This window comes from Hippoglossus stenolepis, chromosome 5 (genome assembly GCF_022539355.2).
Source record: "Hippoglossus stenolepis isolate QCI-W04-F060 chromosome 5, HSTE1.2, whole genome shotgun sequence".
NCBI classification, from domain to species: Eukaryota; Metazoa; Chordata; class Actinopteri; order Pleuronectiformes; family Pleuronectidae; genus Hippoglossus; species Hippoglossus stenolepis.
In genome coordinates this window covers 18,685,614-18,699,937 of record NC_061487.1, presented here as the reverse complement: position 1 = coordinate 18,699,937, position 14,324 = coordinate 18,685,614, and the positions used below count along the sequence as shown (strand labels likewise).

General features: G+C 41.0%; 1 protein-coding gene across 1 annotated transcript; it reads left to right on the top strand.

The window, feature by feature from the left end:
- The first annotated feature begins 6,136 nt into the window (after nt 1-6,136).
- LOC118109253 (muscarinic acetylcholine receptor M2) lies at nt 6,137-13,551 on the top strand. Its single transcript, XM_035156215.2, has 4 exons — nt 6,137-6,272; nt 10,800-11,039; nt 11,261-12,121; nt 12,560-13,551. The coding sequence occupies exons 2-4, from the start codon at nt 10,869-10,871 to the stop codon at nt 12,869-12,871; spliced, it is 1,344 nt and encodes a 447-aa protein (XP_035012106.1). The 5' UTR covers nt 6,137-6,272; nt 10,800-10,868; the 3' UTR covers nt 12,872-13,551.
- The last annotated feature ends 773 nt before the right edge of the window (nt 13,552-14,324 follow it).

Here is a 14,324-nt window from a genome sequence, read left to right as displayed (position 1 = left end):
AGCTGTAAATAGATTGCTGTACCTTTGTCTTTTATGAGAGTATGAAATGCATGAGTGGGAGAGAGAGAGTGTGAGACAGGCATCACACTTTATCCATGTCGTCACTGCTGATTTGCTTGGCTTTTGTCATGAGCAGAAAACCCTCAGTAATATGTTTGCATGAGCAGCTCATACAAATAAACTACTCAGACAGGGACACATTCAGTACTGATGTGTTCAGCTTCATAAAGCTGAATAATGAATCTACATTTTTGACTCTAATTTCTTTCTCTTTCTCTGCCTCTTCTCACAATATTTACGGAAAATGTCTTGTTTAAATCCTAAATTCTTCAAATACTCAAGTTCAAAATGTCACAAGGTTACAAAATAATAAAATGAAGTTAAAAAGTGCTTAAGAAAGGAAAGATATGAAATGGATGGGAAATGAATGGGCAATGTATGGAAGCCTTTGTATTAGCATTAACTCTTAAAGAGATTTAAACTCTACTGGGTACAAAGATCATTTGGTTGGACGGTGGAGCCCTGTTGACGCGATGCAAAGATAAGCTGTGGCTCACAAATGAGGGTCACACCCTGTGGTCAGGCTTTCTCCACGACCACATCCAGGAATTCAAATGACCGGCGGATGATTGTGTGATACAACCTCATTAGCTTTGAGGCCAGATATGTACAGCCGATATGAACGGAGCAAGAATATATTGTTTACAAATGATGTGACATGAGAGGTTTAGCTAAAAAAGATGGATATGGATGAGTCTTATTTCATGAGTTATATCTTTACTTTGAAATGACTCTATTGACACACGTGCTGTAAATATGGTGAAGAATATCAATTTAAATCTGTCTTTGCCTATGTTGTGCCACACGTAATGAGCAGACTCAGTTTGACCTGATGTGAACTATAATATTCTCTGTGTTATTATTGGGATGGGAGAGGATTTAAAAAGTGGTCAGAATTCATCTCCTCACTTTGCATAACATTTGCAGATGTCCCCTGCAGAATGTAAACTACCGCCATATTTATTTTTCCTGTTGACTTTAAGTGAACATGGAAAGTTTTTTTTTTCTCTATGCACAATAAGAAGAAGAGGCAGTCAGGACAAATAGTTCAAAAACCCTTCATCATTAAACGATACAGGATGCATCCAGTCAGGGGTTTGAAAGGTGTGACGATGTCTCTGTGTTGTTTTTTCTTCTGACCAGGGAGACATGTGTGTGATATTGTGTTGCTATGCCACAGCACCCCAAGCAACAGGAAATGTTCTGACTCCTTCGAGTGACGGAGCCTCATGAGTGCGAGTTGAATGGTGAAATGACGGAGCAGCCTGTCAGCACTCTGATGCTCATTACGTTCCACAGAGATCGGGGCCTACAAGTGGGACCCATTAGTGTGTGTGTGTGCATGTGTGATTTATATCCAGGCGTTGATATAACTGCACATATACCTGAAAAACACGTACTTTCAACTACTCAGTCTTTACTTTATTACACCTCATTCTCCTCCAATCAAATATTTAAAGGGCCGATACCCCCTGAATAACTGCAGGACTGAGAACAGTGCACCGGCTGATATCCGCCTGGTTGTGGCAACACCAGGCTCCGGTCATATCGTCATCTGGTCGGTGTCACAGTCATCAACCAGGAGTCAGTGGCCAGTCGGAGGAAGATTAAAAAGGTCAGTCACTAACAATCCAGGTCATTAAAAAAACACCTTTCAGTGGGGACGACCCCTTCACCTCTTATTAATTAAGCCTCATACTTTTGCCACATGATGACAACACAGCCATCTCCATGACAACTGAGCGAAGGCCACCAGCTCATGAAAAGAGACAGAAAGCTTGTAAGAGAGCCCTGAGTTGTGATGTAGTTTGACAATGCAGATCACACATTATCTGCACCTTATCCACACGTTTAATCATCATACGCTGGAGTTACTATCAGGAGATGGTTAATTCAGTCGTAAAACCTGGAACTGTATAGCATGCTATATTCATCTTCATTCATTTGGTGAGTGACTGGTTTGTAAAACGCTGCAGGCATGGTGAGGTCATTTTTGGTTTTAGGTTCTAAGTTGATTTTGAGTTGTTGTCTGTTATTGCAGTATAGCAGTGCTCCACATGAGTCTGTGAGGAGGATGAGGCTGAGTTCATGAAGAGAGAGGTTTTACATTAGTCCCCCAGATGGCAGCAGAGCCATGAAACCCCCCATCAGGACAAGACAGAGACATGAGAGCAGTGGCTGACGAATGGACATTTAATTTGACCTTTAAACACACAATAATACGACACCTTCCATCTGTGGTCTTATGTTAGTGACGAGGTTCCAGCTGTGTGTGAACTGACCAATGATTCCCAAAGTGTTTTTTGAACTGATCCATATGAGGTGGTGTCAGTGGATCTTGTGAAAGATATTTTTTTGGAGAGCCCCTTAAACAGATTGTATAACTACTTTTGTTTTGGTTATCTCTGTTGTTATACCTCTACCTACAGAAGAAAGTTTTGTTCTATACCTAAGCATAAAAGCAAACATCGTTGAGAAAAGGTTGCAAATGAAAAATATATATCTCTTGACTTTCTCCATGACAAGGTGCCTGCTGAATCTTTCTAGAGTTTAAAGACTTGAGTGCTTTAGCTTTAATTTGGGAGTATTCCCACTGTAGGTCTACAGAGACCAGGATTCCTTAATGTAATTCTGCAAACTTCATCACCATTAATTGGCAATGAATTACAGAATCATCAAATGTTAATATTGTTTAATATTATAAAATGTACTATCTATGACCATTAGCAACAATTTGTGCATCTGATACCTTTGTTTTACAGTCACGGATAATATTATCAATTTTAGCAGTGTAAATATATATATATATATATACCAGTGTATAAAACTCTGTCCCCTGTAAAACTCATTTCACCACTGTTACCTATTCCAAAGACAGAGGGCAGACAGAAATGATATATGCACATGTTCAAATTTGTACAACAACATTTAAAAAAACTAAACAGGTTGTTGTCTTTATTTTATATTACTTAGTGTTGTTATTTCATACATTACAGTGTTTTCTGATACAAGTAAGAATAATTCTTGTTTTGATCATGTTTAGAAGAATCTTTGACCGTTAGGGGTAACAATCAAATTTCTCATTACAGGTCATTTATTTTGCTGAATATATTCATGTATATGCTCTGTGACTTTAAAGATTCAGTGTGTAGAGTTTAGTGACATCTAGTGGTGAAGTTGCATGTTGCACCTCACCCTCCCCTCCCAAACATGACAGAGAACCTGCTGTAGCCTTCAGTTTTCAAAAAAACTCAAAAGGTGGAGAGGACCCGCTCCCGATGTAAATATAAAGTATTTAAATATAAAGGGCCCATTCTAGGGTAAATAAAACAACAATTAGTACAATTAAGATGAAACACACCAGTGAAAACATCAATAGGATTATTTTGTATTCAATTTCTACCAATAGATCCCTTTCACCTAAGTCTTACATACTGGACCTTTAATGTTTTAATGTTAATGCCGGCGATACGCTAGCTAATTCATCTGGAGTTAATATCAGTGTCAGCAGTTAAACAGATTCCAGGTTATCCAGATCCCAAATGGACACAATAATGAATTATAATCTGTCTTTGATGAACCGAGAGATTATACGGTCCCACTTGGCTCCTGGTCCTGACGAGAGTTACACAAAAGTTTCAGTCACATTTGCATATGAGCACGTGGTGTGTCATTATGCACAGAGAGAAATACATCAAGGATTGTGAGAAAAGCTAAATTTGTGCTGTGCGACTTTTGAAGTTTTCCCTCTCCCTCAGATACACTTTTTATGAACTCCACGGCTTTGTTAATAAACTGAACGCACCAGTACATTTCAGGAAATGTGAGGCTGCTATTGTGTGCGGCCCTTCTCCATTCAAACTGCAGCTCAGGGGCCCGAGCAGATGACCTCATTTCCCTGCAGCCCAGGGGCTTTTTCTTCATATAGTGAAGAGGAGAGAGCTTCATTGTAAACTGTTTTCTTATTTATTCCTTGTGCACATAGAACTGCTAATAAAAAAAACTCTTGGGTAAGTCTGTTACTGTCACTGTGACGACACTAGGAGATGTATTTAGGTTCTTAAGATTTAGGGTGTGAGAATATTGTTCCTATAAAGATGATACATTTGTGTCTATATTTAAAAAGTAATGATCAAGGAGAGGATTTGTGTGAATGGGCAGTGTGTGTGTGTGTGTGTGTGTGTGACTGATGGCTTATATCACTCATTATATACATCACATGCCCTGAAGCTGTGCATCCTTTATGGTTTCTCTTTTCAATTCCAAACATTTTCATGAATGTATACAGGACCGTCTCTGATTGGGGGTCAGCTTTTGAGTAACTCTGCTGGAAACTCGCACAGTTAATGTATTTGATGAAACTGAGACCTTTAACCAGCCCATTCGCATATATTGCAGATGTTAATTCAGTGCCTGTGTGAGGATGAGTAGGCCTTCATATGTAGTTTCCCTGCAAAACAAATGCAAGTGGCCAGCAAGGAAGACACACGACTGTACGACCCCCATGAATTAAACAGTCAGTATTGAGTTTTAAAACCACACAGGAAACTGCCTGGAGGAAGCATGGTAAAGAAAATGTCTCTAGTTATATTTTGGCATTTCACTGAATCAAGAAACTCCCCATAAAATATGGTAGTGTATGATACAAGTGGTCTTACTACTTCACAAAAAGAGTATAAAAGTAAATGTTTCCGTGAAAAATATCCAGCTTCTCATTTGGTTGCATTGCAAACTTACTGACATTTTTGGACAATAAATGACAAGTTGGGATTGTGCGACTATTTCTTGGTGACTGTTTTTTCTCTTTTTCCAGCGTGGTCTCCAGTCTTTCAGTTTTTTGGTAAATTTATATAACTTGGTCACATATTGTACGTTTACATAATTCCCAGTTGTTGGGTGAGTTGAAGTCACATCTGTACGAACATGTAACATGAAGAGATTCCCAGTCAGAGACGTGTTTGTCCTGAAAAGCAGAAGATGTAACAAACTGACTGCAGCTTCATATTTATTGTTGGGACATGACAGTGAATTCAATGGATTCGTGGCCTCTTCTCAGCAAGAAAACAAATAGGTGTATTTCCCAAACTATTCCTCAAACTATTTAACATTCACATGGTCATTGACTATTACACCATTAAAATAGGTTACTACAACTTATAGTGATACATGCGCAAAGCCCAGAGAGTCCTGGAAATTCAAGGAGCTTGCAGGAGACAGGAAACCAAACACTGGTTCGTGGAGACATCGAGACTCATATTGATTTGTGTTCATGACAAATGGTGAAACGGCGAATGTGGAGCTCATAGGCACACACCAATAGGGTTTTCTACATAACCACATTGACATAAGAAAATAGTCAAATAAAGTTTTCTGTTCCACAAAATCATCTAACAGATCAATATTGATGTGATCGGCCTACACTAAGTACATTAAATCATCACAATCACATTTACTGTCACTTCCATAATATACACTGGGAGCAAAATTGAGTTCTGCACAGATCAGTCAAATATAAAACACACGATCATTTTCTCATGTAGTATATTTCCTTGCCCAACACAGGTCTGTTTGTTTGACGACACACTCCTCTTTACATTTGCAATATTGTTTTGTGGATAAGGTCCGTTATTCTCCGCGATAATTCCATCAAAGTAAGGTCATCCACCAACTGGGGCAGCCTGCGTCACCGGTTTGGTTAAAAGGTCACAACCGCGGAGGCTTAAAGGTTAACGTCCCGCAGCAATGAAAAAGCAGTGTCCTCTTGTTTTTAATAGTGCTCTAGTATTTTATTTCACGATGCAGCCACTCAAACTTCTTTCCACATGATCGCCCACAGCTTTGTAGTGCATGAGAACATGATGTGTTTTATTTGGGGGGGTGGGGGTGTAGAGTTTAGTGCTCTCCATGGTTCTGAAACACACGTTTCTGTCTGTTTCTTTACGTCCCTTGTTTATAAAAAATGTTGGACCTAGCTCAAGAGATTTAACATAACAGTTACCAATAGACCTCATAACCCCTCCCTACTCTCAGTCTGTCTGGTACACACACACACACACACACACACACACACACACACCGGTTCTTGTCAGAGGAGGAGCAACATCCACGTCAGGTTACTTTCTGCTCCTCTCTCTGCTCCAGTGTGTCGACAGAAGTGACAGTAACATGGACAAAACCAACACCGCTCGTCAGCGTCGTTCCCCACAGACGAGGTAAGACGACATTTCCCTGATTTCTACCAAACTGCTGCAGGTGAGGACGCTTTTTAAGGAAAATCCTCCAAAGTTAACTTGACTCTAAAGAGATTTCAATTCCAAATGTTAATACAAATTATAAAATGCATTGTCCAACTTTATAGCTGGGCAAATATATGTTTTACCACATATGTAAGTTGGAAAGTGCATTTGCTACATTTTGAATTTCAAACAAATCCCATGTGTATCCATCCAAATCTTTCTGCTACTGTAAAGTAAAAAAAAGAGTCAAATAATGATAATCTTGAGAAAGAATCTACAATCATTACAAAACTAGACAGTATAGAAATTAAAATAAATACTATGGGGTCATTATATTACAAAAAACGAGGATTACAGGAATATATTGTGATAAATCAATTTATTGATTGAAATCTTGCCCTCCCCACACTTTTTCTACTTCCTGACTTTCTATTTATTGTACAGTAGAACTGGGTTTTTATTGTTCCCCCGAGGCTGCTGCAGAAATGTTTATCTTCATTTCTGTTCCAAGCTGAAAGGTTTCAGCCCCAGTGCAGCATCAGATCCTGAATCTGGATTCCAGAATCTCCCTGCTCCCGAGGAATCCCCCCTGCTTACTCTGTGTTAGTGTTTAAAAAGTAAATTAGATTTCAAACAGACGGCTCCTCCCTGAAAACTGTGGAGGCCTACGAGAAGAAATCAAGTTAGGTTTGTTAATCTTTGCTCATTAACTCTCTCCCACTCACGTACCCTGAGATGGACTTCCTCTGCTGGCACTATAGTTTCCTTTTTTCATTTGATCATTTTCATCTTTTCCCTTTTCCTATTTTATTTTATGGTCTATTCCATTTATTATTCAAGCTTTTTTACTTCCCCTGCAGTACATTCAGTGTTTTTTCTTTTCTCTGTTACACTGCTGTGTGAGGCCAAAGCTCAGGTTGATGTGAAATTTCCCACTCCTCTTGAAATCACAGGGAACCCACTTACAGTAACTAGGGCAACAATATCAGGACATTTGCTGCAGAATACTGCCATGAAAAAGCTATTTCCAATCCGTCAAATGTTGCTTTTATAAATCAAATAGCGTCAAACAATAGCTCAGACTAAGTGTATGTGCTTTATGGTAATTTGTACCTTTACATAATTTGCGGTTGAAGTCACGTCAGTGCAAACATCTAAAATGAAGACATTTCCAGGCAGAGACGTGTTTGTCCTGAAAAGACTGAGTAAATAATAAAATACATTTACAAGATAAAATCATTTCGCGATGACACAATTAAAAAAGTCATCGCTTTGATCCTTGTGGTCGTTAAGTCCGACTTCTGATGAAACTGTGAAATGTCTGCTCTCACATATGTGTTTCCACAGCTGCTCTTTGTCCCTGCAAACAAGCCCCAAAGAGAGCAGAGAGCTTTTAAAGCTGAGCTCCTGCTGCCAGAAGAGAACTACAGTACGGGCAGCGTATTACCGGTACAGCTGTTACACAGGCAGCATCTGTTGGATCTAATTACTATGCCTCTGTGCCTGTCAAAGAAATACTGCTGGCCCCTGTGACTCTCTCCAGTCGCTCTGAACAACAGCAAGGGAGGTCCAGGTCTTGTTAGTGTGAGTGGAGGGGAGAGGTGTAGGTGGGCTTGGGAGCAGGTAGTGATCCCCTGATCTCTCTCTCTCTACAGCCATCACATAACGTAAAAACATCTTTACACAGGCTTATTAGACAGTAAGTCCAGAAAGGTGCAGGAGCGTTTCAAGGAATTTTGGGGCCCGGGCAAAAGACACCTATACATCGAACGCTGATGTATAGGTCGCTGAGTGGGATCTGTCGCTGAGAGGGGCCCATTCATCTCAACTCGGGGCCCCAAGAAAGTGTTCTGCAACTTTACTTGGCAAATTATTGATTAAATTATTGATATTAACCTCACTGTATTGATAGCCCCTTAAAAACACATTTACCAAATAGGACTCCAAAGCAGCATCGTCATATAGGAGGGATTTACTTAAATGTTGTATTCAAATACAGTTGTAACATACTGGTGCTTCCTCTTTAGTATTTCTATTTTACGTTGCCTCTACAAATGTTGCACAATTTTTAATTAAACATTTATCTAACTGCTGTTGTTACCAAATACATGACATATCAGATGCAGTAGAGTAGGACACATCATCCATCTTTTTAATTCCACACTTCCTGGATCCTACATTACCAACAATGCCTCTTGAAAGTTCACAGTTCTGACCGAGAGGAGTCTTGTGCTAGCTTGAACCATTAGCATCAAGCGGAGGTTACCGAGGTCAGGTGACCTCACCTTTCTCTTTTCCCGAGGCGGTCTATCTATTTTTCCTGCTGTACCAACGTTAGCATAAACAGCAGTTTTTTACTAATCTAGCAGAAGTTGTGAGTTCAGTAAACTTCCTTCCTTCACTTGACGCTAACCCTTGTGTTGCGCTACATAGCTATCCCCTGGTCAGGCGGCCCCTGCTCATCCATTCCATATAATGGAAGTCACTGCACTAGCGTTTATTCTGCCCTGAGGAGGCAGCGCTGCTCGGAGGCCATATTACAGCCTCATGTCTCGTAAACACAATGACGACTGAGGCTCTTCCCAAACAACCATTACCCCCACCCACTCTCAGCAGCAAACCGCTTTTGGCAGTTTACAGCACCTTTACGGTTTTATGAACAAAACATATGATCGATTTAAAGGATGATGTTCTTTTATAAATGTAAAATTCGATTACAGAAATAGTAATATTAGCCTAGTTCTTCATCCATTTACATAACTGAAAAAGTAAATACTCTGACAGGGTCTATGCTGCAGAATAGATACTTTTTGACCAATAATATTTCTATACTTTACATTAAAAAATATTAATACAGGTTTTTGTTTACCTTATCTGATTCCCTAGATATACCCTGTATTAACTGTCACTGCTACATGGCCCATTCATAGCTCCACCTTTTGAATCCCCTCGATCTGGTCATGTGAACAGATTGTTGTCCAGTTCACATAATTAATGCATGTGCACTTTAACTTATAACCTTGATTCTTACATTTGCCCCAATATTATGTCATTCAATTTCACTGTAAGAGCAAAATGTCCTCATGACCCAAACACATATGAATCACGAGCTGTCAAGGTCGGGTCACGCCGACACTCGAGCTCTTTCCTCATTTGTGACACAGAAGCCCCAGAATGGTTCCATGATGATAGTGATACTGGTAGAGATGCTGTAATGAAGTTTGGTCTATCTGTAAAAGCAGGAAGGAAACATCTCTGGTACAGTACGCTGTTATCATGGAGTCTAATGGAGTCACTTACAGGGTTTCAGCAGTGTGTAACAACCCTCGTGGTCTCGTCTAAGTGTCTTTACATTGATTTTCTGATCAGAATACATCAGTTAATCACATTTGTTTATGCTGTGTACATTTTCCTTTTTAACATAATACTAACTGGAATGATACTTTGCCTTAATTGTGGTGTTTTGCTGTCAGTTTGACTGACTGGAGCTATTTTAAAAACACAACCCATTACGAATACAAAAGAACATTTGCATATGATACATTGTTCATAGATGCTTTTATCCAAAGCACCTAACGGCGACATGAGTGGCAGGATTGTTAGCGTGGGTGGCCCCAGAGGAAATCTGTCAGAACTCACAGAGCAGGTTGATCACTAAGCACAAATTATTCTGCACATAACAATTTATTTAGACATCAAGAATTTGTCCTGCTTTGACACTAAAACCATGGTTTCTCAGACAAACACAAATAAACACATGCAAGACACTCGTCAACATTCAGTAGCTTTCCAAATGAAAATCAAAATGTGCAACTCTTGGCAGCACCTATTTCATATCCAGGAGCAGAGAGGTTTTTAGGAAATGATTTGTATTTATGCCTGCAGGACCAAAACAACAACTTGACATTTTTGAATTGGCTCTCAGGCAGAAATGAGATACTCTCAAAGGGCATTAAGTGACTTTCAAGGCCAAATGGGAAATCTAAATTAACTCACTGGAGGTATAGGTGGCCCTGTCTGGTCAGATTGGATCAGAGTTAAGACTTTCAGGTCTCTTAATATCTTTATACAAAAATAGAGATGTTTCTAACCTTATATTAGTCGGTTGAAAAGGTTTTTTTTAAATACAGTTTATACAAGAAGCATCATATCTAAAATTAAATAATACTGTTGCAGTTGATTTGCAGATATGAGACAACACCCACTCTGCAGATTGACATATAAACTCCAAACCAGCTTCAGCTTGTATTTCCTGATATGAGTGTGTGCTGTTCATATTTAAACACAGCTTCTGCAGCCTTTATTTGCCCACCTGTCTGTCCTTCACACCTGAGCCAAGCTGCAAGCTCAGAACCACGCCATCACCTGCCGGCTGTTTACACGCTCAGTTACGCATGATTTACCATCTGGGACTGAGTGGGCAGATAAAACCACACACTGGCACAAAGTCAGAAGTATCAAAAATAATTGTATAGAAGCCGACTCTTTCATTATGCTTCTCAGTACCAGGTGATGTACAGATGTGACCCACGCCTGAAGCATCTATGAGAAGGATCACCAACAGGAAACAGAATGGAGACCGTGAATTCATCCCACGTCACCAACATCAGCAGCGTCGACAACAGCAGCCTCTTCTCTGGGAGTCCGTACACGACTGTGGAGATAGTGCTCATCATCCTGGTGGCCGGATCTCTGAGTCTGATCACCGTCATTGGAAACATCCTGGTCATGCTCTCCATAAAGGTTTGACTTTTTTCTTGTTTTGATCATTCGTGATTAACGAGTGTGTTTCTGCAGCATCCATCTCTGAACACCTGAAAAAGCACAGCCAGATTAGGAGATATGACTTTCAGCGTGTGCACCCCTGTGAAGAGTTGTAATCTAATAGAAAAGAGAAAACATAATTCACGTTTCACAAAAAAAGATTAGCATCTGACCGCCGGCTCCTTATTGTCTCTCTAAAGGTTAACAGGAACCTGCAGACCGTCAACAACTACTTCCTGTTCAGCCTGGCCTGTGCAGACCTCATTATTGGTGTCTGCTCCATGAACCTCTACACCGTCTACATTGTGATTGGCTACTGGCCTTTAGGAGCTGTGGTCTGCGACCTGTGGCTGGCTGTTGATTACGTCGTCAGCAACGCCTCGGTCATGAACCTGCTCATCATTAGCTTTGACCGTTACTTCTGTGTCACCAAACCGCTCAGCTACCCAGCACGCCGCAGCACCAAGATGGCGGGCCTGATGATCGCCGCTGCCTGGGTGCTGTCCTTCATCCTGTGGGCTCCGGCCATCTTGTTCTGGCAGTTCATCGTGGGTGGAAGAACCGTGCTGTCAGGTGAGTGCTACATCCAGTTCTTCTCCAACCCAGCGGTTACATTCGGGACAGCCATAGCAGCTTTCTACCTACCAGTGGCCATCATGATCCACCTCTACTGGCGCATCTCCAAGGCCAGCCGCAGCCGCATGAGCAGGGACAGCAGGAAGACCTCTGGGACCAGTTTGGGGGAAGGCCACTCTCACAGCCCGGTGGACACATGTGAGACCCAGAGCAACTGCGTCGAGACAAGGGAGCCTCAGGAGGAGGCTGGAGGTGGGAAGGAGAAGGAAATGTTGCAGCAGCGGAACGGAGGTGGTCCCTGCAAGAAAGAGAGGAGTGACCAGGCGGAGTCTGAAAGCGTCCAAGCTTCTACATCTAAAGATATGGCTGCTGTACCTGTGCCAGCACAGACAGGATCAAACGGTGGGAAAAGGACAAATCAAACTCCATCCCCGCAGAAATCAGGGGTTGACAGGCAAAGTCTGGTCACAAGGACACTGGTTAAGGTAAATGTTTGTTTGCTAAAACCACAAAACCGTGTTGGTTTTACAGATAGATCCATTGCCTTTTATATCAAGTTCACGCTAAACCATTATCAAAGTCGTCGGATTGCTGTGCAGTTCACGCTACATGACTTGCCGTCTTGTGATCGGGAGTCTTGTAGTGGTTGATTTCATACTACCCCCCCCAACCAGTATGTCTGGTCCAATCTGATGGGCTGTAGTAGTAGCAGATTCATTCTAGGTGATGTGTCAGCGAGCCTCTTAAATTTAAAGAGCTCCCACCTGGTGATTGGCAGCTGCTGGTCGATTACCAATTTGGCTCCAAAATTTGTCAGCTGGTTCGAAAATCATGCTAAGAAATCGTGTGGTGTGATCTATAGGTATACGTGTCCAATACAAGTTTGTAAAATACGCTAAAACTCTTTTAATCTCATTTTCCAGGTAACAAAGCAGAGTGCTGTGGCAAAATGGAAGAGGAAGGGCATTTCATCCAGGGAGAAAAAGGTGACGCGCACCATCATGGCCATCCTGGTCGCTTTTGTTGTCACGTGGACACCGTACAACGTGATGGTCCTGATCAACACCTTCTGCTCCATCTGCATCCCAAACTCACTGTGGACCATCGGCTACTGGCTCTGCTACATCAACAGCACCATCAACCCAGCCTGCTACGCCCTCTGCAACGCCACCTTCAAAAATACATTCAAGCACCTGCTTATGTGCCGGTACAAGAAAATACGTGCAGCGCGATGAGCGTTAAAACACTGACTCACGTGTGTGATGGAGTCAAAATAATGATTGTGAGATGAGACTAATATTGGAGAGAACATGCTAGTGAAATACGGAGTAGGTGTGTTCTCATTGTTCACTTACTCCATTTCTTTTTCGACATATTCCCGGAGTCCTCCTGGGTTTGAAATTCATAATCATACAAAAATTCTAATGACTTGTTTGACAGGATCCCTCCAACACGAGCTTGAGCAGTATGTTGTTTAATATGCAACCTCTTTTTACCTCAGCATTAAAAGTGTAGTTAATGTGATAAAAGTGTAAGTCTACTGTAAAAAGAAGAAACATAGAAATATGAAAAATACACTGTGTTGTTGCATAAAGTGACACTGAGCTGTGATACTGAAAAAACATGTTGACCCAAGATGAAAGATGTGTGTGTGTGTGTGTGTGTGTGTGTGTGTGTGTGTGTGTGTGTGTGTGTGTGTGTGTGTGTGTGTGTGTGTGTGTGTGTGTGTGTGTGTGTGCGTCTCCTCTATAGATAAATGTACTAAGTCATATTATTCTCATAACATCTGTAATTAATTCATGTTGTTGTGAAATGAGCCTAAATGTGAGATTTGTCCAGATCTTTCCTTCTGTCTTGACATGTTATATATTATCTGTTTCCTGTAAATAAAAGACATGATGACAAAAACATTTAATACAGCATCAGTTTTTTTGTCATAAACTTTATATAATGTGCTCTGGATTAAACGTATTGATGGAAAGAATAAATGCTCAGGGCCTGATTGAGGTTTCATTACTACACACGACAACAGAGTTTGGTTGTAAAATAACCTGATGACTTTGGAATAAGAACACAAACAACAGAGACGGCCATATTAGCATGTTTTTCTGTGGAGGCACCTTAGCAGCCTGTACTATAAAGTAGGATGAGGTTAGTGATGTAATTTCAGGTTTAAATCTGGGATTTCAGGGTTTTCAGGTTTAAGATGACGGTTGACTTCTTCACCATGGTAACTCGTGTTCTGCACCTGATCTGCTCCCAAGGTTAAATTCAGATGATCAGATCAAAGCAGCCCAAAGACCAATCAGATTGCTTGAAAACTATCATACAGGATCCTGACAGGGACACAACAGCTTACAATAAAGTGAAGGATATTTAAATTGAATTGCTGACAAGCAATCATGCAAAACCATGAAAATTCCTAAAATCAACAAAGGGTCCTATAGTTAAAATCTCACCAGCCACCCAGGGAGATATCTTTATACACCTCGTGTTTTAACACCACAGACTGAAATTCCTGCACTGAATAGAAATGAGGATTTGACTAGAGAGAGAGAGAGAGAGAACAGGACAGGACACAGTGTCCCTCTCCCACTGCTCCACCCTCTGGACTGGGTGTCAGAAAACATCCTGATTCCCATCAGACACAGAAACAGAACAAAGGGAAGTAAACTGAATTCCTCCCAC

Coding starts and splice junctions, on each gene's coding strand:
- LOC118109253 (XM_035156215.2), top strand. CDS start 10,869: ATGGAGACCGTGAATTCATCCCACGTCACCAACATCAGCAGCGTCGAC. Junction 11,040..11,260: donor TGGTCATGCTCTCCATAAAG/GTTTGACTTTTT, acceptor GTCTCTCTAAAG/GTTAACAGGAACCTGCAGAC. Junction 12,122..12,559: donor TCACAAGGACACTGGTTAAG/GTAAATGTTTGT, acceptor CTCATTTTCCAG/GTAACAAAGCAGAGTGCTGT.